The sequence below is a fragment of the Nicotiana tomentosiformis genome, chromosome 6, assembly GCF_000390325.3.
Source record: "Nicotiana tomentosiformis chromosome 6, ASM39032v3, whole genome shotgun sequence".
In the NCBI taxonomy this organism is placed as follows: domain Eukaryota; kingdom Viridiplantae; phylum Streptophyta; class Magnoliopsida; order Solanales; family Solanaceae; genus Nicotiana; species Nicotiana tomentosiformis.
Window position 1 is genome coordinate 139,396,401 of NC_090817.1, and position 27,888 is coordinate 139,424,288.

General features: G+C 40.0%; 1 protein-coding gene and 3 non-coding genes across 4 annotated transcripts; 1 reads left to right on the plus strand and 3 right to left on the minus strand.

The window, feature by feature from the left end:
* Nucleotides 1-11,772: 11,772 nt before the first annotated feature.
* On the minus strand, nucleotides 11,773-11,846 carry TRNAI-AAU (transfer RNA isoleucine (anticodon AAU)). Its single transcript has one exon. It is a non-coding gene; the product is annotated as a tRNA-Ile (tRNA).
* A 1,274-nt stretch (nucleotides 11,847-13,120) lies between these two features.
* Nucleotides 13,121-15,047, plus strand: LOC104084821 (thioredoxin-like 1-2, chloroplastic). Its single transcript, XM_009588777.4, has 4 exons — nucleotides 13,121-13,605; nucleotides 13,725-13,898; nucleotides 14,071-14,235; nucleotides 14,677-15,047. The coding sequence occupies exons 1-4, from the start codon at nucleotides 13,408-13,410 to the stop codon at nucleotides 14,905-14,907; spliced, it is 768 nt and encodes a 255-aa protein (XP_009587072.1). The 5' UTR covers nucleotides 13,121-13,407; the 3' UTR covers nucleotides 14,908-15,047.
* A 2,088-nt stretch (nucleotides 15,048-17,135) lies between these two features.
* LOC117273868 (small nucleolar RNA R44/J54/Z268 family) lies at nucleotides 17,136-17,220 on the minus strand. Its single transcript, XR_004503887.1, has one exon. It is a non-coding gene; the product is annotated as a small nucleolar RNA R44/J54/Z268 family (small nucleolar RNA).
* Nucleotides 17,221-17,435: 215 nt separating this feature from the next.
* LOC117273867 (small nucleolar RNA Z267) lies at nucleotides 17,436-17,505 on the minus strand. The gene has a single exon (XR_004503886.1). It is a non-coding gene; the product is annotated as a small nucleolar RNA Z267 (small nucleolar RNA).
* Between the last annotated feature and the right edge of the window lie 10,383 nt (nucleotides 17,506-27,888).

Below are 27,888 nucleotides of genomic sequence, written 5' to 3' on the forward strand. Positions count from 1 at the left end.
AGGCGAAGATGTTGAAGGCCAAACTTATGAGGGCCAAGATGTTGAGCCATTGGTGGATCTACCCACTTCTCCTGGGGGCGCAGACACTTCTCTTCCTCCTAGTTTCGGAGATGCAGTAGTTTATCTTTTCCTTTCTTTTTCCAACTTTTGTATTTGTGCCGCTTTCGCACATTTATTGTGAATAAAGACATATTTTGCTCAAGTATTGCATGAGTCTTTCTTTCATTTAAACATTTATGCAAGTTTTAATCTTTGCATTCTTTTTTACTTAAGTGTTTTGCGCAAATTTTACTATTTGTGTCTTATTATGTAAGGCCTTGGATGTATTTTTTCCCTCGAAAGCATTTGGATTTCGAGCACAAGTTCTTCCGAAATCAACCCTTTATCGCGAAGGTTTTTATAAGAGAGGGCCCTCTTATGTTTACGGTGCTCTTGAAGAGGACGTCTCCTGTTCATTACGGCACTAGCATTTGAAGTACTTGTTTAACTTTCAAATGATAAAATCAATTCATCGATTAGACAAGAAACAAGATGTAAAATAAAAGGACTTTACTTTATTCCTTCCTTTTTCAGAAAGTACATAAGCGTTCGTTATGTTAAAAAGAAATTGCCATTTCTAATGGCTAACTCATACAACTTGTTTCTACGGGGCTAGCCGTGCAGTCCCCTATCCCGATGATATACCTATGTTCCTGGTTTTCGTGCTCCGATCGACGTGGCAGTCATTATTTCTGTATCCTCATATCATTCCCCCTCCCCTAGTGTTCGAATGCGAATGGGAACATTGGAAGTTTTGCACCTTCGAGGACCCCACTAATGAATTGCTAGACAATCTTCAGCTCGGTAACAAACTTCGCTTCCCCTTAGGAATTTATGCTATTGAGCAAAAGACTATCTAATAATCCTCTAGTGGTTTGAACTTGTGAACAGTAGGGTAACCTTTGCTTGATAGAAAACTCACTTTCCCGGTGGGAATTTTGCTATCAAGCTAAAGATTATCTAACCGTCCCGGAGTGGTTCTTCGCTTGTGTGTCTTGCTATCAAAGGTCCGTAGTATGCTTTCCGTTGTTGCCTCATTAAAAACTTTGCCAGAAAAATCCAATTGGGACAAACACTAGACGAAGGAAAAAAGAGTGCAGCACATACTTTCAGTACAGGTGATGTTTGTTAGCAATAATATCTCTTGAGGTGTGCCACATTCCAGATGCTTGGCTACTTTTCTCCATACTGATTTTCCAACATGTATGAGCCTTTCCCGGTGACAGCTGAAACCCGGTAGGGGCCTTCCCAGGTTGGACCTAGCTTCCCTGCGTTGAGTTTCTGGGTGTTTTGAGTTACTTTCCTTAGAACCAAGTCTCCCACTTTAAAATAACGGAGGTTGGATCTTCGATTATAATATCTTTCCATTCTCTGCTTCTAGGTTGTCATTCTTATATGTGCCAAGTCCCTGCACTCATTGAGTAGCTCCAAGTTGACCAATATCGCTTCGTTGTTCATCTCTTTGCTTGCTTGGAAATATCTCAAGGTGGGCTCTCCTACTTCCACTGGGATTAAGGCTTCTGCTCTGTACACAAGGGAAAAAGGAGTTTCTCCTGTGCTCGATTTGACCGTTGTTCGGTACGCACATAGCACTCCAGGCAGTTCCTCAGGCTATTTACCTTTAGCCGCTTCCAATCTTTTCTTGAGATTTTGTATAATCACTTTGTTCATTGATTTTTCTTGTCCATTTGTGCTCGCATGATAGGGTGAAGACATGATTCTCTTGATTTTCAAATCTTCAAGGAACTTTGAAATCTTTGCGCCTATAAATTGTGGTCTGTTATCGCAGGCTATCTCTTTTGGTATTCCAAATTTGCAAATAATGTTCTCCTACAAGAAGTCCACCACTTCACGTTTGCCGATCTTCTGATAAGGACCTACTTCGACCCACTTAGGAAAATAGTCAGTTCAAATTAAAAGAAACCTTACCTTACGAGGGGTCGGTGGCAGTGGTCCGACGATATCCATTCCCACTTCATGAACAGCCACGGAGATAGAACTTAATGGAATGGTTCTGCTGGTTGATGTACCAGTGGTGCGTATCATTGGCACTTATCGTATTTTTGCACGAAAGCTTTAGCGTCTTGCTCCATTCAGGGACAATAATATCCTGCCCTTACCAGTTTTAGCACTAAGGAATATGCGCCCGAATGATTTTCACATATCCCTTCGTGGACTTCTCGCATAACATAATTAGCTTCGGACGCTCCCAAGCATCGGGCCAACGGGCCTTGGAAAGATTACCTGTACAGTTGGCCTCATTTGAAGCTATATCGTGATGCTTTGGCACGCAGTGCCTGGGACGCCTTGGAATCTTCGGGCAACTTCTCGTGCTCGAGATAATTGATGATCTCATTCCTCTAGTCCCAGACCAAATTATTCGTGTTTACCTCATAGTATCTATCCGCGTCCAGGACCGAGTGCATGAGTTGTACTACCGTTCATTTTCGCTAATGAACCGAGGTTAGCTAGTGCATTTGCTTTTGCATTTTCTTCCCTCGGGATATGAGTAATCGACCACTCCCGAAATTGAGCCAGCAGAGGCTGGGCCGGATTCACTACGTATTGTTGCATGCGCTCCTCTTTGGTTTTGAAGATCTCGTAGACCTTATTTACCACCATCTGGGAGTCGCATTTGATTTCTATGACCTCGGTATCTAGAGGCAGCAATCCCAGACTAAAATCGGCCACAAAGTTGGCCAAAACTTGTGACTTAATCGCAGTCCTCAGTTTATATTCTATGTCGAATTCACTTATTTCGACGGCCTATTTGACCAATCTACCCGAGAGTTCGGGTTTGTGAAGAATGTTTCGCAGGGGAAAGGTGGTTACCATAGCTATCGGGTGACATTGGAAGTAAGGCCTCAGCTTCCAAGCGTTAACTACGAGAGCTAAGGCCAGCTTCTCCAAATGCGGGTAGCGAGTTTCTTCTCCCGTTAAAATTCTACTAACGTAATAAATGGGAGATTGCATACATTCATCCTCAAGGACTAAAATGGTGCTTACCGCTACCTCCGAGACTGCTAGGTAAACTAACAGTGTTTCACGTTCCTTCAGTTTTGATAGTAACGGAGGGCTTGACAAGTACCTTTTCAAATCTCTTAAAGCCTACTGGCATTTCAGGGTCCATTCGAAGTTGGTTTTCTTTTTGAGCAGATGACTGGGAAATAAACCTTCTCAAAGCGGACAATCTCCTTGTTAGCCTTTGAACTTCTTTCACGTTTGATAGCTGGTCCAGGATGTCTTCGATGGCTTTGATATTATCGGGGTTTACCTCAATCCCCCTTTGTGATACCAGAAAGCCTAAGAACTTGCCGGAGCCGACCCCGAACACGCACTTCTCGGGGTTAAGCTTCATTTTATGCTTCATTAGGATGTCAAAAGTTTCTCGCAAATTCTTAATATGATCACATGCGTTCAAAGACTTAACAAAGCATATCGTCTATATAAACTTTCATGGTTTTTCATATTTATTTTTCAAATATCTTGTTTACGAGCCGTTGATAAGTGGCTCCGGCGTTTTTTAGCCCGAAGGGCATCATATTAACAATATGTGCCGAAATTTCTTATGAACAAAGTCTTTTCCTGATCTTTCGGGTTGATCTTAATTTGGTTGTACCCGGCGTTCTTTAGCCCAGAGAAACTCATTAACTCGTGTCCGGCCGTTGCATCAATCATTTGATCGATGTATGGCAGTGGGAACAAGTATTTTGAGCATGCCCTATTCAAGTCCTTATAATCTACACACATCCAAAATTTATTGTTCTTCTTAAGAACTACTACAACATTAGCTAGCCAGTCCAGATACTTTAGCTCTCGGATCGAACTGATATCAAGTAGGCGATTCACCTCTTCTTTGACAAATTTATTCCTGGCCTACGCAATAGGGTGTTTTTTTTATCTTACCGGAGGGATGTTGGGATCCAAACTTATCTTGTGTACGGCCACTTCTATTGGGATACCTGTCATATCTGCATGCGACCACACAAAACAATCGGCATTATATTTAAGAAATTCAATAAAGTCAGACCTGAGCTCGGGTGCAGTCCTGTCCCCAAGTGGAATTTCCTTTCTAAGAACTTTTTAAACAATGAAACTTGCTCGAGCTCTTCCGTTGTGGATTTTGTTGCATCTGTATCTTCTGGTACCTGGAAATATCTCTGCACCTGATAAGATTTCGGCACTTCTTCCCCCTGGCTAACTTCAGTCGATTCGGGCGCAGGTGTTGGTTTTGTAATTATTATGCCGCTTGCTCCTTCCCTTTGCTACTATAAACCGAAATCGCATTCATCTCCCTTGCCGCCAGTTGGTCACCTCTTAACTCTTTGATTCCTTCGGGTGTTGAGAATTTCAGAAACTCATGAAATGTTGATGGTACGACTCTCATCTCGTGCAACCATGGTCTTCCCAGAATAATGTTATAACCCATATCACCGTCCACAACTTCGAAAAGATTCGTCTTCATCACCCGTTTGGTGTTCGTGGGCAGCAGGATCTCTCCTCGGGTTATCATACTTGCGAGGTTGAATCCGGTTAGGAGTTTTGTGGCCAGAATGATACTTCTAGTAAGTTTGGCTTGCTCAAATACCCTCCATTGTATGATATTGGCTGAACTTCCTGGATCCACCAGAATACGTTTGATTTTAAAATCCAGTACATTTAAAGAAATTACTAGCGCGTCATTGTGCGGTAGCAATAGTCCGTCTGCATCATCCTCCGTGAAAGTGATGTCGTCTTCAGCGACTTTCCGGAGTCTCTTGCTATGGGTTATTGATACATTCATCTATTTTGTTGTCGAGAAGGTGACCCCGTTGATTTTGTTCTGCCCGAAAATCATGTTGATCGTCTGGCGGGGGGGATCTTCTCCTTTTTTCGAGGGTTATGCGTTATCCCGATTGCTACCATAGTTGTTGTTGGCTCAGTCACTTAAGAATTCTCTGAGATGACCATTTTTCAGTAGTGTTGCCACCTCTTCGCGCAGAAGTCGACAGTCTCCAGGCCGGTGGCCATTCGTCCCGTGATACTCGCATCACAAATTGGGATCCATCTGGCTGTGATCGGATCTCATCGGCTTCAGGAACCATGCTTATTTAATGTTCCTCATATCTGATACCAACTCTACTACACTAACGTTGAAATTGTATTCTGAAAGCCTGGGGTAGGAAGGATCCCGTGTACCTGACGCTTCTTTGTCCTGCAATGATCTGTTGGTCCGACCGCGATCAGTTCTTTTGTCGGTAACGAACCTGTCTGCAGACCGAAAAACTCTGCCGCATCCTTCGGCCCGTTCGTAGGTCAAAAATCGGCCCCTCAAAGATTGTCTATCTATGTCATAATCATATTTAATTTTTTCTTTATTCTTCTCCCATCCCTTTGCCGATGGGAAGCCAATCTGATCATCTTCAATCCTTATTTTAGACTCGTACCGGTTGTGGACATCCGCTCAAGTCGTCGCTTGAAACTCAAGCAAGCTTTCCTTCAATTTCTGGGAAGCGTCTGAACTTCTCGGATTCAGACCCTTGGTGAATGCTTCAACCGCCCATTCATCCAGAACAGCCGGGAGCAACATCCTCTCCTTATGGAACCAGGTGACGAATTCTCGCAGCAACTTGGACTCCCTTTATGCAATTCTGAATATATCAGCCTTCCGGGCCTGCCCCTTTCTGGCTCCTACATGGGCCTTAATAAAAGAGTCTGCGAGCATTTCAAAGAAATCTATGGAATGCTCGGATAACAGCGAATACCACGTTAAGGCTCTCCTCATGAGAGTCTCTCCAAATTTCTTCAGCAAAACAGACTCAATTTTGTGGGGGACTAAATTATTCCCCTTCACCGTCATTGTATAGGTGGTAATATGATCCTGAGGGTCTGAAGTTTCATCATACTTCGGCACGTCGGGCATTTTAAATCGCTTCGGGATTAATTCTGGTGTCGCGCTTAGTTTGTACGGTAACTGAGTATACTTCTTTGAGTCCGACCCTTTCAACACCGGTGGTGCACTTGTGATTTGATCTATGCGGGCGTTTACTTTCCTCATAAACCAAAATAGTTCGCTCTTGAAGGGATCATTCTCGTTGTTGGGGCCGGAATCTCTCCCCCCAGCCCCATTGGATTCAACCTCGCCCCTCAGGGTGTTGTTGTCGACCCTCTAGTTGTTTGATTTGCGGGAGCGCCGGGAGGAACTGGACCTCGTCCATTCGCATTATTGGAAGCCCCCACTAACGCCTGCTTCAACTCCGTCATAACCCTATTATATCGTGTGAGATGGCCTAGAATGATCATTTGTTGTACTTGCAGGACCCTTACCGCACCAACAATATGCTCCTCTTCAGCGTCATCGGGAGCCGCCTCTCGAACATATCGCGGGTACCGCTAGTCGTTGACTGGCGTAGCGTCGTTCCCCTCATTAAGGGTGTCACTGAATGAATCCTCGTGATGAGGCTAGTCTTCTGGAGCCTCAAGATTTTGTGTGTTGTTAACATTATTATTTTCCATTTCTTGCAATTTTTTGCTAAGATAAATAATCAAAACACGTTAGTAAAAGAGGCAAGGATCAACTTAATTACAAGGCTGTCTAGGCCCCACGGTGGGCGCCAAACTGTTTACCCGTAAAATGGTATATTTGAATTTACACGTGGTTTCTAGACAAGTGAATTAATTCGATCCTGAAATAATAAAATAATTGAAGTAATATGCAATACTTAGCCTTGAAATGAAGACAGAACAATAGAAATAGTAATTCCGGGAGCAGAGCTTCCGGGTACAACAGCAACGAAATCAAAGAGTAAGAAGATAAATCTTTGAATTGATTATAGTATAAGTTTGCCAGAAAATTCATGTCATTTACAATGATAATTGATCTCACTATTTATAGTTGCTCCTAGGAAATAAGGTCATATGATCATACCCTTCTATAATGTCAATTATGAGGGCCATTGAAGTGTAACGACCCGGCCGATTATTTTGAGTATTACAGCCATGTTCTCCTATTTACTGCTCAATTTATGCTTTACAGTGGTTGTGTGACTTGCCGGGGTAATTGGTTCGGGTCCGGTGAGGTTCTGGAATGAATTGGAACACTTTGTTCCAAAATTTAAAACTTAAGCTGAAAAGGTTGATCGGATGTTGAATTATGTGTAAACGACTCCAGAATAGAATTTTAATGATTTCAATAGCTCTGTATGGTTATGTTGGACTTAGGAGCGTGTACGGAAAGTTATTTGGAAGTCCGTAGTTAAATTAGGCTTGAAATGGCTAAAATAGAAAATTAAGCTTGAAAATTTGACCGGGGAGTTGACTTTTTGATATCGGGGTCGGAATCCAGTTCTGAATATTTTCATAGGTCCGTTATATCATTTATGACTTATGTGCAAAATTGGAGGTCAATCAGACTTGATTTGGTAGGTTTCGGTATCGAATATAAAAGTTGAAAGTTCTTAGTTTCATTAAGCTTGAATTGGGGTATGATTCATGATTTTAGCGTTGTTTGATATGATTTGAGATTTCAACTAAGTTCGTATGATATTTTAGGACTTGTTGGTATATTTGTTTGAGGTACGGGGGGCCTCGAATGAGTTTCGGATGGTTAACGGATCAATTTTTAGACTTGGAGTGTTGCTGGAAATTTTCTGATATTTGTACATGGTTTACTTATACGCGATCGCATGAACTTGTCCGCGATCGCATAGGATTAGCTGGACAGTAGAGGTTTTGTGCTATGTGATCGCGTGGGGATGTCCGCGATCGCGTAGGTTTAATTGTGGGCTGCTGAGTTTTTGTTCAATGCAATCGAGTGGGGAGTACCGCGATCGTGTAACTGGAGTAGTTCATGCATCGCGAACGCGTGAGGCATGTCGCGTTCGCGTATAGGAAGTGAAGTAACAGGGGGGTCCCGCGAGTTTGTGCTCCGTGATCGCGTGGGTCTGAGAAGTTGTGCTTCGCGGCCGTGTGGCATTATCCGCGATCGCGTAAGCTTAATATGGGCACTGAGAAATTTTTTGCTTCGCGATAGCGGGACTTGGTCTGCGGTCGCATAGAAGAAATGACTAGGCAGAGAGTTTAAGTTCTGAAAATGGGATTTTCTATTTTTACTGATTTGGAGCTTGAAAAGAGGTAATTTTCGGGAGATTTTCAAGAAAAATAACGGGGTAAGTGTTCTTAACTCAATTTTGGTCAAATTACGAGAATCTATGATTGTTTTTAACATTTAATTGGTGAATTAAGTTGGAAAATTGTGAAAACCCTCTTGGTTTAATTTAAAGATTTGAGGGTCGAGTTGATGTCGGAATTTGGTAAAATTTATATGGTTGGACTCGAGGTTGAATGAGCGTTCATATTTTATAACTTTTATCGGGTTCCGATACATGGGCCCCACGAGCGATTTTTGAGTTAAATTTCGAATTTTGTTGGAAAATTAATATTTACATATAGAATTAATTTCAATAATTTGTATTGACTGAATCGAATTAATTGTGACTAGATTCGAGGCGTTCGGAGGCCGATTCACGAGGCAAGGGTATAGCGGAGTAAAGAATTACACATTTTGAGGTAAGTAATATTTCTAAACTTGGTTCTGAGGGTATGAATCCCCAAATTTTGTATTATATCAATTGTTGGAGGTGACGCACATGCTGGATGACGAGTGTGTGAGCGTGCACCATAGAAATTGGGACTTAAATAAATTCTGTGGAGTTATAAAATTTAAGAATCATGTTATTATCTGAATACTCTCCACGTGTTAGGAAAATTGAGCTGAGACTCGTATTAAAGATCATGTTTAGGCCACGTGCCGATATTTTGGGACCCATAAGGTCGTGTTGCTGTTGAATTTAATTGTTTAAAAATATACATTTCATACTCAGTCATGTTCATCCATTGTGAGGATATTGATGGGATCGGGGCTGCCCGCCTGCAGCAGACTATATTGGCTTTATATATATTATTATTCTATAGATCCGAGTTGTCCACCTGCAGCAGGCCTTATAGACTTTATTATTATATGGATCGGGGTTGCCCACCTGCAGCAGGCCACATCGGCTTTATATCACGCTTGGGCTGAAGGAGCCCCTTCGGAGTCTACATCCCCCACAGTGAGCGTAGATGATTTATATTCGGGATGGACTTCCGAGGTCATGGACTTGCCTTATTTATTTATTTATATTTGGGATGAATTTCCCATGGCATGGACTTGCCTTATTTATTTATATATATTCGGGATGGAATTCCCAGGGCATGGACTTGCCTTACTTATTTATATTTGTGATGAATTTCTCTTGACATGGATCTTTTCCGAATCATTTTAATTTGGAGATAAATTTACCCCTGGGCTGGATTAGCCTTATACGGCACTGAGTCACTGACTGGCAGTTGATGTGTATGTGTGTATGTGTATATATATATATGGGGTATGGATCTTCCCTCGGCTAGATTGGCCATATACAATACTAAGTTTAACTGTTGAACTTGAAAGCATGTCTATATTTCTGTACTGTTATTTCTATACTGGATTGTGACTGCTGAGCTCGTCACTACTTTCAGCCCAAAGGTTAGTCTTGTTACTTATTGAGTTGGTTGTACTCATACTACACTCTACACCTCGTGTGCAGATCCAGGTGCTTCCTGACACGGCGACTGTTAGATCTCAGAGTGTTATCAGTGGAGACTATCAAGGTAGCTGCTTAGCGTCCGCTGACCTTGACTCTCTTCCTTTCAGTTATTATATTGTTCTATATTTTCAGACAGATGTTGTTGTTGTATATTTTCAGACAGTGTTGATATCAGTCAGACTTTGTTATCATTTAGATGCTCATGTACTCAGTGATACCGGGTTTTGGGAGTAATTTATATCTGTAATTGTGAGGTTCTTCTATTGAATTCAAATATTATGTTTTCAAACTTAAAAGATATTGTGTTTTATTGAGTTCGTCGGCTTGCCTAGTATTGAGATAGGCACCATCACGACATATGTGATTTTGGGTCGTGACATGAAAAATGTGTAACAGTGAGCATAAATGACAAATCCTTTGTAACAGGCAGTGTACTAAATGCTGTGGAATATTCTCCATTAAATGCTACCGGGTGACAGGCATATATTGCGTCTTTATGAACGCCATTCCTTCCGGTGATAAATGGAACGGTTGTCTTCGGTTTTAGCTATCATCTTCCTTCGGCTCCACGTGTCACTCTCTTATGCCGCTACTCAGCATAGTATATTTTACCCTATACAACTTGCAATATACTCCCTCAATTATGCATGCTGTAGACAAGTTTTCCAAAGTTCTTCCATGTTAGGAACTAGGAGGAGATGTGCCGGGAGTGGTGATCATACAAAACTTAGTTATATTTGCTTTATTTCTCATGAAATCTTTCATTTCCGAAATAAACAAAAATAAAAGAACTGACCTCCTAACTGTTAGTTTTATTGTATTAGTCACTACTAAAAAAATTAAGAATTAGTGACGGACAAATTATGTAGCTAAATAACAAAATTCGTCGCTAATCTTATTTTGTGATATATTATCAAAAAATTATGTTAGATACGAGCGATCTAGCGACTAGATTAGCTGCGTAGTCCGTATTTAACTCCAATTTTTTTAATTAGTAGCGTGACTTTGTCAAGATTTTAGCCCTTATAGATATGATTGGTTTTGTACCGTTATTGATCACTTACGAGGTTAATTCATCAGCAATTTGATAACCATGGGAAAGTACGTGTTATATGGTGCACCAAGTGTTTATTATGGCAAAAAAGGTTTGATTCGATTTCTGTCATGAAAGCCCTAACTCAATCATTCTGTTGCTTAAAAGAGAGTCTAGCTAGCTAGCTAACAAGGATGATAGAAACAGCTAAAGTATGCAGGTAAGCTAACATTGTTAGGATCAAAGGAAAGGAACATGATAAGAATAGACTTGTAGAAAAAAATTAAGTAGGATAAGACGAAAAAATATACCAGTGTACAAAGCATCATGTATTCATGCATGGTTCGGAAAAAGATCGCACCCTAAGGGGTGTGATGTAGACAGTCCACCATAATGTAAGTATTAGTGGTTGCTTCCATTATTCAAACCCGTTATTAACCTATAGGTCATACGATAACAATTCTATCATTGCTGCGAGATTCATAAGACAATAACATCTAAATCCAGGGGCCATGCTGATGTATGCTCTCAAAGTTCCCACTCTCTACTCCACTCTTTCTCTGTTCAAGTCTTTAAGAACAAAGCCAAAGCAAGAGCTATTTCTGATGTAGGTGTCCATGTCTACATTGTACGCTCCAAACTTTAAAGAATTTGGCAATAGTTTGGTAGGTGGATTGTAAATCTTAGGCACCTCTGTCCTCTTTAATGAATACCAAAACAGGAACAGTGAATATTTCCTACTCTTACAAGTGGCAAAACCAGGGGTTTAGTACGACAAATCCCTCCCGGGGAGTGACCCTTCTTGTGTGAACACGAAATGATGGTTAAATCTTGACAATGAATATTGTACAACATCAGTAGCATGGCATAATTTCCAACAGCAAAGGACATACAAAATCAGTATTATGAAACTCGAACTGCCAGCAGGACGAAAGAATTTGAGGGATTATATTAAACGAAATATTTAGGAGAAAACTGATTACCTTCCAGGTGAGAGAGAAGCCCAGATCTTAACTCCCAACAAGAGAAGCAGAGAAGATAGCCCCCAAGAAAGCATACAAGTAAAATTGCTACACAAAAATAAAAAGTTGATAATGGCCCATGCAGGTCTCGAACCTGCGACCTTCGCGTTATTAGCACGACGCTCTAACCAACTGAGCTAATGGGCCAATTGCTTTTTAATCGTCGCGAATCTTATAAGACATAAAACTAACATAAAAGAAAACAAATACGGGCAGGAACATGATTTTTTAATCTAAATTTTCGCCTTAGGAAAGCACTAACTACTGGAATTTTGGGATATATGTGCATATATTAACGTACCGGACATTAAGAGGGTGTTTGGATTGACTTTTAAGCTCTTTTTAGCTTTTTTGAGTGTTTGTCAAAGTCAAAAAATGCTTAACATAAGTTAAAAACTGCTTAAAACAAGCCAAAAGCAATAAACTTACTGCTTTTTGGTTTAAAAGTTATTTCTGTTGAAACACCATTTTTTTTTAAGTCAATCCAAACGGGCTCTAGGTCTATGTGCACTTGTAAGTAAACCACTTAGATAGAGAATTACTGAATTAGAACATCTATTGACTCATTACCACCACTCAATCAAAATATATACATACGAATTCTATAGGGGGGGATTCAGTATCCACATGCAGACGAAGGCAATTGTATTCTCCCCGGACCCTACTAGTGAAATTATACTTGGTGATTGTTGTTGTTGTATATATACTATAATTTTCCGCGAAAGGGGTTCGCACCCTGGCCTTGCTCATATGCATGTAATATTTAGAAAATAAGATATACCTCCAAACTTGACAGCGACGGTAAAACTAATTTACTACAATATGTTAAAATAAACTGATAATGTAAAAAGCTCATTTACTGTATATAATTTAAATCCAATTTAACAGAACAATCGGTGTATCGGGGTAGTAGAATGTGGGCATTTTTTGCTTCAATGGAAAAGGTAAAGAGTTCGTAAGATATTATCCAAATATATATACCAAAAGTGGGAGAGACAGAGTCAGCTACGCGGTGAAACTACAGTGGCTAAACTGCCAAAAATGCCTAAACTGATAATCGGATTCTTTGCATCTCATTCAATATTCAATTATCCAAAAATTGACAAGAACAAAAATGCCAACTCAATTACACGCAAGCACACTCCTATAAAATATAAATAAGCCTATAATCATTACCCCCCCCCCCCCCCCCAAATCCCATATTGGATCAAATACTTACCCCACTTTGCATTCAAAACCAGAATTATAGGAGCTTTGTGTTGACCTACAAAGGATAAAATTTTAATAGATAAAGTTAACAGCTTAAATATCACTTACGCCACCAAATAGAGAAAAAGATTTACACTATCTGTGCGTAAAACTTAAACCCTTTTAACTTTATTTTATATTAATTCCTCACCTTCTGTCTCGTTGGAAGCTTTAAAAGGAAGAGAGCCACAATTTTCTTTGACCTTCCTTCTCTCCTAGCCACTAAGATATACAGTACTGGTCAAAAAGAGCATATTTATAGCTCAAAATTTTGCCTTTTTCTGTTGTAAACGTGATTGTTTCTTACTTGGATTCTTGTTCTATAGATTTACGGGAGAAAAGAGCAATTTGCATGCTCCTAAATCTTTTATTTTCTGGTGAAAAATTGGTCTTTAATTGGCTGGGAATTATTTTTTAGATGCTACAACCTTGACAAACACCTAAGAATATTTTAGTGACAATGGCTTGTTCTTTGAGTACTGGTTTTTCTGTTTCTGGTCCCTGTTTCAACGCCACAGCCAAAGAGTCTCGTCGTCATTGCCCTTCGATTGGCACTCTGCAACTTAAAGATTTAGCATCCAGAGAATTTCTAGGCAAACCCTTGGATTATGCATCAGATCATATTGGTACTAACCATTGGAATGTTGAACGACTTTCTGTATGTAAATCCCTGATACATTTGCTTCTGTGTTTATACTTGGTGTTTTCATGTTTTCATTCTTGTTTTAAATTTTTCGAGATCAAATCATTTATAAGTATTTATTCTAATGATTTTAGGCACAAGTATCAATCGCTGCTCAGAGATGGTGGGAGAAGACCCTTAAACCCAACATGGTAGAGATCAATTCAGCACAACAACTTGTTGATTCATTATTAAAAGCTGGTAATAGATTGGTCATAATTGACTTCTTCTCTCCTAGCTGTAGAGGTTGCAAGACTTTACATCCTAAGGTAAGATATATAGCAATGCAAAAAAAAAAAAAAAACCAACAACTACATCGTAATCCTAAGCAAGTTAGGGTTAACTATATGAATCATCACTAGACGGATCCATTTAAACATTATTTACTAATTAAATAAAAAGAACTTAGAAGTTATAACTGGTGCTAATTGATGTTTGCAGATCTGTCAGTTAGCTGAATCAAACCCCAATGCCATATTCCTCAAAGTAAACTACGAAGAACTGAAAACCATGTGCAATGCTCTTAATATACCTGTCTTACCCTTCTTCAGATTCTATAGGGGTGCACAAGGCAAAGTTTGTAGCTTCAGCTGTACCAATGCAACAGTAAGTATTTCAAAGTTACAACAGTAATTTTTTGTGGGTTCAATTAGACCTATTACCTTCGATTCCAAGTTTCCAACTATGTATACATATGTAAAAATATTTAAAATTTAAATATATAATAATATCACATTCGGCCGAGGGTCTTTCGATAAAAACAATCTCTCTACCGTTATAAGTTAAGGGGTAACGTCTGTGTACGTTCTACTCTCCCCATGCCCTACTTGTGAGATTTCATTGGTTTTTTTTTTGTTGTTTGTTGTAGTAATAACATGACATTCATTCTGAACTCAGATCCTTTGTATGTCCTATTACTGCCCAACCCTCAAGTTGGTCATTGATATTTTACTTTCTCTATAGATTAGTTTACTGAATTATTTAATTTATCACATAACTAAAATAGTAAATATTGTAGTTTGTCATGGTAAAATTTGTACTTTGCAGATAAAGAAATTCAAAGATGCATTAGCAAGATATGGGAAAGATCAGTGTAGTCTTGGTCCAGCAAGAGGTTTAGATGAATCTGAGCTTTTAGCCTTAGCTTCAATTGGAGAATTATCAAGAAAGGATTGTACAAGGAAAGATATATTCCAAGAATCAGCCTTTACAGGAGTAGTAGATATGTACTATAGCACTTTGGAGCTAAAAGAAGGTACGGATTTTGTGATGGCTTAGATAAGAGATTTGGAAAAAAGATTTCTTAATTTTATGGAGTGAAAACCAACTGCAAAGAATTTCAGCAATTCTGGTTGAACGAAGCACTTCTGCTTTGAGCATGTATATATATTAGCAATGGGATTTTCATCTCTCTGCCATTTGGGGTATCTTATGTTTAATTTGGATTAGGAGTCCGAGACGAAAATATTCCTTTTGATTGGTTCCGTAAGAATAATAGTAGAATGATTAATTTCTAGTACACAGTTACCTTGGATTATTACCTGGGGGATATTGCTCGAACAAATGCAAAATGATTTACTTTTGTGACTAAGGTAAAAAGTCGCTTGGAGGGTTGGGAGGACGAGAAAAAAGAAACGTTAACTGAAGATCATGCATAGATTAATCTTGTCCAACAACGAAAGCTAGGTAGAGGACATGGAATGAGAATTAAAAGGATTATTTTATGTGAGGGCCTAACTTAGATTTGGAGGGACAAGAGGCTTGGCAATATGTTTTTGTTTTGATATTTGTAACGACAATCTCGAAAGATTATAATTAGAGACCAGATGAAAATTTAGAGACCAAAAAAGAAGAGAACAGTTTAAAACTTAATCACTCCGTTCCAGTTTATGTGAACCTATTATCCGTTCCAAAAAGAATGACCCATTTCTAAATTTGGAAACAATTTAGCTTAAACTTACAATTATGAAAGCTTTTATAACCACACAAATAATCTGGACCCCTTTATGACTTATTTAGGACCAATTTTTTTCTTAAAAAACATGCTCACTCAAACAGGTTCACATAAATTGGAATGGGGGAATAGTTGTTGCATATAAAGATATACGTACCCAAACCGGATACGGTTGCTCAATTTACATACCAAACTACTACATTATAGGAAACGAAAGAATGTATAGAAAATCTGAGAGGCTTTAAAGGGAAAACATGTTGAACTGTATTCACAACTTTTAGGCTTACTTGGGCATGGTTTAATACCACCTCGGACAACAAAGAAAAATAGACATTAAAGAGAAAAGGTACATGTAAAAATAAACTCCCATACCATCATCAACCTACCTTAAACCAAGTAAAATTTACATCATTGCCTATCTTAGCCTGCTCAAATCAGCTCAAAATCCAGAAAATTACTGAGTATTAAAAGAATGCATCAAGAATAACTACCAAAAATGTTTTGGAACGGACCAAAAATAAGAAAGATTTTTGGTCCGTTCCAAAACATACTACTAAAAGAATGCATCAAGAATAACTAGCAAAACATGATGCCATCATAAAGTTTTATATATAAAAAGCCAATAAAATCTCTTATGCAAAGCTCTGTATCTGATATGAAAGCTCAAAAAAGCCTTCATCATTCATAAGAAAGATGATCACATGCGATGCCACTGGAGCCCAACAAATGAGAAGGCTTCAACAGATAGCATCATTCAAATCTCCGTTCTTAATTGGCAATCATCAGGCTTCAACCAAAAGACAAATAGGTGCAAGAAACAATAACACTGAGAATACCAACCACAATAGAGTAAAAGATCAAAATGAAAGCCGAAAAAAAATATGCCTCAGAGTCAGAGGTAGTGACAATTAAGTATCATCATCTTTATACATCAAAATAATACGTGCATAATGCAAACATCCCCAGCACATTTAGACAAGATGAAGAATAACACTTACATGATCAACAAAACAATGGATGAGTTATTGTGCTTCTGTCATATATGCATGCAAACGAAGAATGCCACGACCCCTCAAAAGTAATTTCAAGGTAAACAAACAAGAAAAAATTAGTATGCAAGTTAATAGGTGACAATTATAAACATAATCATTCCTGTTTAAGATAATATGAACCACAAAGACAATTACAAAATAAACAAAGCCAAAGGAGCAACATAAAAGCAAACTAGCAAATTCAAAATATTTAAGGCCTCCCCTGCGGAGGTGATTTATAATAACAATCATTCAGCTATCACTCTGTGTGCAACAAATGCAGTACTAGTGATTCCTTAAATCTAAAGATCACAAATTTATTTCTAGGAAACACTTATTTAACCAAAAAATACAACTTTTAAAGCAGACTTATAAGACACTTTATTCTAGCAATTAATTAATCACTACTTTTAGGTTAAGGAAACATAATTACACATCAGATACGAACAATAAAAGGAATACAAACACAAAACAGGTACAACTGTATTGCTAGCCTACACTGTAATGAAAAATATTAGTCTCAAGCATCAGAGAGATTCCCATCGACAAATCATCATCCCCTGTAAGGAGTGCTGATGTCCCTGTCTGTTTTATCATCATTGCAAGGACTAATGCAAAAAAAAAAATGTAAAACCAAAAAAAGGACATTTTTGAAAAGGGGTTGTCTACAGATGTCTAACAAGAAACCAACTTTCATCATATGCCTCAATTAATTAACGCAAATTCAACTAATCAACACCATTAGTTATCTGATTTCATGAAATAAGGTGAAAAGGCTCAAACAAATATGAAAATACCAAAAGAGAAACTGATAAAGCCTCAAGCCTCAGATTAAAATTTGATTCATAGTAAAAATACTCAAAGTATATTTAATGCCATCATAGGCAGAGGCAGATCATTGTTCAGCTCACAATTGAATGCAAGAAAAAAAACATAAGCAAAAACTCAAGGGACAAAAGAAAAAGAAAAAGACAGAGATGAACAAGAGAAATTGATACCCGAAGCGGCGAGCTTAGAGTTTTAGAACTTTGATGGCTAGGGTTTTTGAGTCTGCCGTATGGGTTTAAATAGCTGTAACACAAACTTCGGGTTTATTCATAGCAAAGAGGGGGAATATATTTGCTATGATACCCCTGAAGTTATACTGTATTATTAAGTGAGCGTTTGGACATAAGAACCGTAAAATTTCGAAAATAAAATAAAAAACAAAATTCAAGTGAAAATGATATTTGAAAATTAGAATTGTGTTTGGACATGAATATATTTTTGGGTTGTTTTTGAATTTTTATGGGTGATCTGAGTGAAAAAAATTTTAAAAAACAGCTTTTTAGAATTTTTTTAATTTTTGAAACATTACAAAATTCATCTTAATTTTCAAGTAAAAATTGAAAATTAACACTGATTTCAAAAAAAAAAAAAAAAATCGAAAAAAGTGAAAAAAAGTTCACGGCCAAACGTGCTCTAAGTTCGTCATCTCTTTTTTCCTTTCTAGTTTTGAATGATTTTACACTCTTTGTATGAGTTGCTCCTATGATTAATAAACCCCGCTATTCTTTTTCAAAAAGTTATATATATTTTTAAGCTTGAGTTTTCACACATTTGTAAATAATTTAGTTATTTAAAATTGACACAATGATGTAAGTTTAGATTGGTAATATATAAAAGTGTAAATAATTTATTAAACTAAAACTATATTTAGAAAAACTTTCTCAATTAAAAAAATCTTCTTATTTCGTTCGCAAGCTTGAGAAAACAATAGAGAAAATGGAAAATTATTGAAATTGTTCATCTTGTTTTTGTTGATATGATGGATATATGAACATGAAAAGAGAGAAAGAGGAGAAAAATGCTCTTGGGTCAAATAAAAGCCCAAAGTGAAGGAAAAATCAACATCCCAATCCCACATAATGGCTAACCCAAATAACCAGGAAATAATAGTGGTTATTTGATACGAATCTGCAAAAACACATTGTTGTGTTTTGTGCTTGTTTCCGAGAATATCTTGGATTTCGGATTAGCAGCGACTAACTATCAATCAAATGGCCTCACCTATCGACAACGAAGTCGGCTTCAAGATGAGAACAATAACTTGACACCCAGTACCCAAAGACCACATGTCAACGCCGTTGGAACTCTAATCGAATTGTCGATAGATATTAATTCACATGTGGTCATTGAGGCGAACCTACATTTTGAACCCAAAAATAGCATTCATGGTGGCGTTCGGTCTGCAGCTCGAGATACTCTTAACGTCGAGGAAAACGACGTCAGTTTGCGTATGATTTTCGAAAAGTTGCAAGCTCAACATGCAGCAATAGTTCAGTTGCAGAGCCAAACCCACCTACAGAGCAGACCTGAGCCCAATCCACCTCTAAAAATCGCCTACAGAACGGAGCCAGCCATAGTGAGGTCAAATGAGCAAGAATCGGGGACTACTCCCGAAATTGCTAAATTACTCGAGGAGCTTACAAAGCGAGTCGAAGCCAACGATAAAAAAGTAGAAACATATAACTCCATGATCGATCAGATTCCGGGAGCTCCACCAATGATGAAAGGGTTGGATTCCAAAAAGATCGTGCAAAAACCTTTTCCCTCGAGCGCAGCTCCAAAACCAATCCCCAAAAAATTCTGTATGCCCAAAATTTCCAAATATAACGGAACGACCGACCCCAACGAGCATGTCACTTCTTATACGTATGCCATCAAGAGCAATGATTTAGAAGACGATGAAATCGAATATGTGTTGTTAAAAAAATTCGGAGAGACGCTCTCAAAGGGAGCACTGATTTGGTATCACAACCTACCACCAAACTTTATCGACTCGTTCGCCATGTTAGCAGATTCTTTTGTAAAAGCACACGTCAGCATCATAAAAGTCGCAACAAGGAAATCAGACCTTTTCAAAGTAAGACAAAAGGACAACGAGATACTGAGGGAGTTCGTATCTCCTTTTCAAATGGAACGAATGGATCTGCTACCGGTCACAGACGATTGGGCCATTCAGGCTTTCACTCAAGGTTTGAACGAACGAAGTTCGACGGCTTCACAGTGGCTGAAACACAACCTGATCGAATATCCAGCTATTACTTGGGTCGATGTGCACAATCGGTACTAATCTAAAATAAGGGTCGAAGACGACCAGTTGAGTTCCGGGTCCGATTTTAAAGGGGATGCCGATCCAGAATCAAGGTCAAGCAAGGATAGATACTAGCCATACAACGGAGATCGTCGGGGCAACGAACTTCCACGTAACCTCGTACGAGGAGAAAAGAGGAATGCTCGAAGCCAAAGATCTCGGGGACTGATGAACAGAAATGGGTTTGATAGGCGTACCGGACCTAAGGAAGCACCACGACTATCGGAGTATAACTTCAGTATCGACGCATCCGCCATCGTATCGGCTATCGGACGCATCAAGGATACTAAATGGCCTCGACCCATGCAGACTGATCCTGCCCATAGGAACCCCAATCAAATGTGCGAATATCATGGCACCCATGGGCACAGAACGGAAGATTGCAGGAAACTAAGAGAGGAGTTAGCCTGATTATTCAATAAAGGGCACCTTTGAGAATTTCTAAGCGACATAGCCAAAAACCATTTCAAAAATAGGGATTTCGGTAAACAACATGAACAGGAAGAACCACAGCACGTCATCCACATGATCATCAGTGGCATCGATACTCCTCAGAGGCCGGTACTTAAACACATTAAGACATCGGTTATGAGAGAAAAGCGATCTAGAACTTGGGATTACGCACCCATAGAAACCTTGTCCTTTAATGATGAAGATGCATAAGTGATCATGCAACCGCACAACGATGCACTGGTAATATCTGTACTCGTGAATAAAACTAAAGTTAAGCGTGTGTTAATTGATCCAGGTAGCTCGGCCAATATTATTAGATCGAAGGTTGTAGAATAACTCGGTCTACAGAACCAGATTATACCCGCAACCCTGGTTCTAAACGGATTCAATATGGCATGTGAAACTACCAAAGGCGAAATAATTCTGCCGATAAACGTGGTCAGGACTATCCAGGAAACGAAGTTCCACGTAATAGAAGGCTATATGAGATACAATGCCCTTTTTGGAAGGCCGTGGATCCACAAAATGAAAGTTGTGCCTTCGAACTTCCATCAAGTTCTTAAATTCCCAACATCGGAGGGAATCAAAGCGGTACACGGGGAACAACCGACCGCAAAGGAAATGTTTGATGTCGAAGTAACAATTCTGATATCCTCGCCTTCATCGACAAAGGGTTCGAGCTTAAAGGGGGAACGAGATGCCAAATAGCAGTCACAATCATCGGTTCTAACCCAACTAAAAAATCAGAAGATCGATGAAGATGATGATCAAAGGATCATTCGATCCTTCGTGGTTCATGATGATTCAGACGCTACCCAGTCAACGATTGAGAAATTGGAGCAAGTCATACTAATCGAGAACTGGCCCGAACGAAAGGTATACCTGGGAACGGGGTTAACCCCCGAACTGAGGAAAAGGCTTATTAAATTTCTTATCAATAACGCAGATTGTTTTACTTGGTCCTATTTAGATATAACAGGGATCCCATTGGATATAACAACGCATCGGCTAAGCTTGGACCCTAGGTTCAAACCAGTGAAGCAAAAGAGAAGACCACAGTCCGAGGTAAAACACACGTTCATAAAGGACGAGGTAACCAAAATTCTCAAAATAGGATCCATTCGGGAGGTGAAATATACTAAATGGTTAGCCAATGTAGTTGTAGTGCCTAAAAAAGGGAACAAACTTAGAATGTGTGTAGATTATAAGGATTTGAACAAAGCATGCCCCAAAGATTCCTTTCTGCTGCCCAACATCAATCGCATGATCGATGCCAAGGCAGGCCACGAGATCCTTACTTTTCTCCATGCCTATTCCGGGTATAATCAAATCCAAATGAACCCGGAAGACCAGGAAAAGACTTCATTTGTCACCAAGTATGGAACATATTGTTATAATGTGATGCCCTTCGGGCTAAAAAATGCAGGAGCTACTTACCAACGCCTAGTAAATAAAATATTCGAGGAACAAATAGGTAAATCAATGAAAGTTTATATTGATGACATGCTAGTTAAGTCCCTGCGCGCAGAGAACCATTTAACCCATTTGCAGGAAACATTCGAGATTTTAAGGAAATACAACATGAAGCTCACCTCCGAGAAATGTGCTTTCGAGATTGGTTCTAGCAAATTCCTCAGCTTCATGGTGTCAAATCGAGGGATCGAGATTAATCTCTATAAAATCAAGGCCATCGAAGACATCGCCATCGTGGACATCGTGAAAGCTATACAGAGGCTAACGGGATGGATTGCAGCCTTAGGCCAGTTCAATTCGAGATCGTCAGATCGGAGTCACAAATTTTTCTCTCTACTCAAAAAGAAGAACGATTTCGCTTGGACCCCAGAATGCCAACAAGAATTAGAGGAATTAAAATGATATCTATTGAGCCCACCACTGCTTCATACTCCAAAGATAGACGAAAAACTTTGCTTGTACTTGGTAGTACCAGAAATCGCGGTAAGCGGTGTCCTAGTTCGAGAAGAGCAAGGTACGTAATTTCCCATTTATTATGTAAGTCAAATCTTAGGAGAAGCAGAAACTAGATATCCGCACTTAGAAAAATTGGCACTTTCACTGATAAGCGCCTCTAGAAAGTTAAGACTGTACTTTCAATGTCATCCCATATGTCTATTAACCACTTACCCGCTTCGTAATATTTTACACAAGCCCGAACTATCAGGCCGATTGTCCAAATGGTTCGTCGAACTCAGTGGGTACGATATCGAATATCAACCCCATACGGCCATCAAGTCTCAAATTTTAGCGGACTTCGTGGCTGATTTCACGACGAACCTCGTACCCGAAGTCGAAAAAGAACTCTTACTGAAATCGGGTACGTCATCGGGGGTATGGACCCTTTTTACGGATGAGGCATCAAACGTGAAGGAGTCCGGGCTAGGCATTATTTTAAAGCCACCCACGGGTAACACTATTAGGCAATCTATTAAAACTACTAGGTTGACTAACAACGAGGCTGAGTATGAGGCCATGATTGCAGGTCTCGAGCTAGCTAACAGCTTGGGAGCAGAAGTCATTGAAGCCATGTGTGACTCTTTGCTGGTGGTAAATCAAGTAAACAAAACCTTCGAAGTTCGAGAAGATAGAATGCAAAGGTATTTGGACAAACTGTAGGTCACTCTGCACCATTTCAAAGAATAGACTTTACAGCATGTTCCACGAGAGCAAAACAGTGAGGCTCATGCACTTGCAAATTTGGGATCATCAGTTGAGGAAGGCGAGATAAGCTCGGGGACTGTCGTTCAACTCTCAAGATCCGTGATCTAAGAAGGTCATGCCGAGATAAATTCTATGAGCTTAACCTGGGATTGGAGAAATAAGTATATTGAATACTTAAAAAATGGAAAACTCCTATCGGATCCTAAAAATTCGAGGGTCCTACGAACCAAAGCTGCTCGATTCACATTAACTGCAGACGGAACGTTATACCGAAGGACATTCGATCGACTATTGGCAGTATGCTTAGGTCCAGGAGACACCGATTATATACTACGTGAGGTGCACGAGGGCACTTGTGGAAATCACTCTGGTTCCGATTCATTAGTCCGAAAAATAATCAGGGCAAAGTATTATTGGGTCGATATGGGCAAAGATGCAAAGGAGTTTGTTCGAAAATATGACAAATGTCAAAGGTTTGCACCGATGATCCATCAGCCCGAAGAGAAACTTCACTCAGTCTTATCCCCCTGGCCATTCATGAAATGGGAAATGGATATCGTCGGCCCTTTGCCATCGGCCCCAAGTAAAGCTAAATTCATTTTATTTATGAAGGACTATTTCTCTAAATGGGTTAAAGCACAGGCGTTCGTGAAAGTAAGAGAGAAAGAGGTTATAGACTTTATCCGGGATCATATCATATGTCAATTCAGGATACCCACCGAAATAGTCTTTGACAATGGGAAACAGTTTGTTGGCAGCAAAGTGAAGAAATTCTTCGAAGACCACAAAATAAAAAGAATATTATCAACGTCGTATCACCCCGGTGGGAACGGACAAGCCTAATCAACGAACAAAACTATCATTCAAAACATAAAGAAGAGGTTGAACGACGCTAAAGGAAAATGGGGAGAAATCCTACTCGAAGTCCTTTGGGCATATCGAACAACATCAAAATCTAGTACGGGGGCAACCCCATTTTCCTTAGTATATGGCTCCGAAGCCTTGATTCCAGTCGAAGTCGGGGAACCCAGTGCCAGGTTTCGACATACAACAGATAAGTCAAATAACGAGGCTATGAACGCTAGCCTCGAATTATCAGATGAGAAACGAGAAGATGTTCTCGTCCAATTGACCGCCCACAAGCAGCGAATCGAAAGATACTATAATCAAAGAACCAAGCTTCGCCATTTTAAACTCGGGGACTTAGTGCTAAGGAAAGTCACCCTCAGCACCCGAAATCCAAACGAAGGAAAACTAGGACCAAACTGGGAAGGACCGTATCAGGTTCTCAAAAACATCGAAAAAGGATCATACAAGCTCGGTATTATAAACGGCAAACAACTATCAAGAAATTGGAATGTGTCACACCTAAAACGGTACTACTGCTAAGGTACAATCCTCCCATATTCGTTTACATTTCGAAACTATCCAATGCAGGAGTCCGATCAGGAGCTAGGATGGATCCTTCAATACTAAACCCTAGGTCTAGAAGCACGTGTTGCACTCTTTTTCCCTTAGACCGGTTTTTTCCCAAATGAGTTTTTCGGTAAGGCTTTTAATGAGGCAATCAATGATCGTGCTATACTTAGAGACAATTCAGCAGTATCCCAGGCCTTTTTACAATCGACCCCAAATACTGGGGAGGGGGGGTATTAGCCCTCAAATATATCAAGTTCTGATGCAAGAAAGTTATTTTGTAACAACAGGGTTCCAATAGGAAAAGTTGTAAGAGCTAAATGGTCAAAACGAACAATGATCATGTAGTTGGCTTGAGCCCTGACACAAATCGTGAATACGTGTATAATGACTGGCAAAGAAAATTCTCTTCTTTACCGATATCTTATATCCAAGAAATATTCCTCTATGTCGAGATTGATTATGCAAGCAGGATTGAGATAAATCTTCGAGTTCGAGCAAGCACTCACTCAACCATTACGCCTACGGGCTATATTACTTCGAATTTGAAACATTCACTCGACTACTAAGCCTACGGGCTATTTTTATTCTGAGTTCGAGCAAGCACTCACTCGACCATTACGCCTACGGGTTACATTACTTCGAGTTTGAAACATTCACTTAACTACTAAGACTACGATCTATTTTTATTTTGAGTTCGAGCAAGCACTCACTCGACCATTATGCCTACGGGCTACATTACCTCGAGTTCGAAACATTCACTCGACTACTAAGCCTACGGGCTATTTTTATTCCGAGTTCGAGTAAGCACTCACTTGACCATTACGCCTACGGGCTACATTACCTTGAGTTCGAAACATTCACTCGACTACTAAGCCTACGGGCTATTTTTATTCCGAGTTCGAGCAAGCGCTCACTCGACCATTACGCCTACGAGCTATATTACTTCGAGTTGGAAACATTCACTCGACTACTAAGCCTACATGCTATTTTTATTCCGAGTTCGAGCAAGCACTCACTCGACCATTACGCCTAAGGGCTACATTACCTCGAGTTCGAAACATTCACTTGACTACTAAGCTTACGGGCTATTTTTATTCCGAGTTCGAGCAAGCACTCACTCGACCATTATGCCTACGAGCTATATTACTTCGAGTTTGAAACATTCACTCGACTACTAAGCCTACAGACTATTTTTATTCCGAGTTTGAGCAAGCACTCACTCGACCATTACACCTACGGACTACATTACTTCGAGTTCGAAATAATCACTCGATCATTACGCCTACATGCCATATTACTTCTAGTTCGAATCACCCACTTGACTAATAAGCCTAAAGGCTACATCATACTTCAAGTTCAAACAATCACTCAATTCGACAATTAAGCCTACGGGCTGCCTCATTTCAAGCTTGGGTAATCGCTCACTCGATTATAAAGGCTACGGAGTCCAAATTTGATCAAATTGCCTAAATCCTTATGAAAACATTCATAAAATCTTCATAAAGCAGAAGCAAGTTGGCAAAAGAAAAAGATATTTTTATATACAAGATTGTTTACATGATTACAACATAGAAGGTAAGGGCTAAGCTTCTTGGTTATCCTCGGGAGCGGTCTCTTCTCCACCGGGCTCCCCCCCCCCATTCTCGGACTCACTCTCACTCCCATCATCATCATCATTATCATCATCAACGTCATCAGAAACCAAGGCTTCAACATTAGTTTCGAGTTCTTTAGCCTTTTTTATCTCTTCAGCGAGGTCGAAACCTCGAGCATGGATCTCCTAAAGGGTTTCCCTCCGAGATCGGCACTTAGCAAGTTCAGCAACTCAATGTGCTCGAGTATCGACGGTCTCAGCTGCCTCTCTTGCTTGAACTTAGGCAGCTTCAGCGTCGGCCCGATAGACGGCCACAAGTGCGTCCGCATCGGCCTTTGCCTTTTTAGCATCAGATTCGGCCTTGGCAAGTTCGGAGGCCAACCGAGCCTCGAGCTCCTTTATTCTTCTTGCTTGAATCGAGCCTTTCTCCTTCATGCTTTAAAGTTGGTTTTTGACCGTTGATAATTGAGTCCGAGCATCGTCTTTCTCTACAGCGAAGTGGTCCATACCTTCTTTCCACTTCAAGGACTCCGTTTTTATCATGTCGATCTCCTCACGAAGTTTTCCGATCATCTCAATTTTCTGCTGCAGCTGTGAGACCAAACAATTAGCCATCGTTCTGGTATCGAGCCCATAGGCTTTTAAAAGTATCATTACCTGCTCGGACAAATCGGTCTGATCTTGGTGAGCCTTGGCCAACTCAACTCGAAGGTCTTTTATTTCATATGCCCTTTGCCCTAAGAGGAGTTTAAGGGAGTTACCCTCCTCAATAACCCATTGAAGATCGGCCTCATATCGATGTAGCTCAGCTCGAGACCGAGAACATGCTTCTCGATGAACTGCCACGACCTGCAATGAAAGAAGAAACGAAGTTAGAAAAGAAAAGCAAACATTAAAGTAATACCAACAAAATAATTTAAGGCTTACCTGATTCAAAGCCTGTTGCACCCCCATGAAAAAGGTCCGATGTATCGCTAATACCGACAATGTCCTTGATACCGGTAAACAGGTCATGAAAAGGATCCTCTCCATCATGAGGCCTATCTAGTTCGAGGGCCCCCAAAGCTTGGGCCTCCCGAATCGCCCCTGCAGAAAAAGCAGGGAAGGTGGGCAAGTCTTCGATTGCTACTGCTCCAAGTGAATCACTTGGAACATCCTCTTCGGTTCGAAAAGATTCGAGGGGAGCCCCTTCGGACATATCCCCCATTTGTTGGCTTCGATGGGAAGCATCTTTGATCTCCAACAACTCGGGGACTCTGCCCGAATCATTCTCCGATATATCCTCAGTTCGAGGCAGAACCTTATGAACCATCATCAATCTAGCTGCATGTGGAACATCGGTGGTCTTCTTCGTTCGGGCCGCCAACGCGGACCCATCGTTTTCTTCTTCTTTTTCGTCTTCATCCCTTAGACGCATAACTGATTCTACGGTCATCAAAGGAATGGTATTCTTGTTCGGCTTACGAGCCGTCCTCTTCTTCGATTTTGGATCTTCGGGAACAGACGCTCTTTTCCTCTTATTATCTTTTACCGGCTTTGGAAAGAGGCCGAAGCCTTTTTCTCGATGGACGAGGGCCTCAAAATCACATCTTTGCCCATACCTACATATGGAAAATTTTATTAAAGTATATGGAAATGTCTCGAACTACCAAAAGGTACGAGAAATGGGCTTACCGTGATCTTTTGCCTCCCATCGGCCCTTTGACAAATCACGCCATGAGCGCTCGGAGTATGTGGAGGTCGAAGTCAAAGCTCGTACCCAGTTCTTGAGATCGGGAACTGCTCCGGGCATCCAGAGAACCGCTGCATCACAGAAAGAGGAATATCAGTGAGAAAAGAAATGAAAGGGTGAAATAGAAGTAAGTAACAACAGAACCACACTTACGTTTCATATTTCACTCCTCGGGAAAAGGCATATTTTCAGTCGGAATCAGGTCCGAAGTCCTAACTCGAACGAACCTGCCCATCTAGCCTCGATCCTTATCCTCGTCAATGC

Bases quoted from the DNA above. Each gene is read 5' to 3' on its own strand.
- LOC104084821 (XM_009588777.4), top strand. From the start codon at position 13,408: ATGGCTTGTTCTTTGAGTACTGGTTTTTCTGTTTCTGGTCCCTGTTTC. The intron at 13,606-13,724 runs GTATGTAAATCC...TAATGATTTTAG, and splicing joins GGAATGTTGAACGACTTTCT to GCACAAGTATCAATCGCTGC. The intron at 14,236-14,676 runs GTAAGTATTTCA...TGTACTTTGCAG, and splicing joins TCAGCTGTACCAATGCAACA to ATAAAGAAATTCAAAGATGC.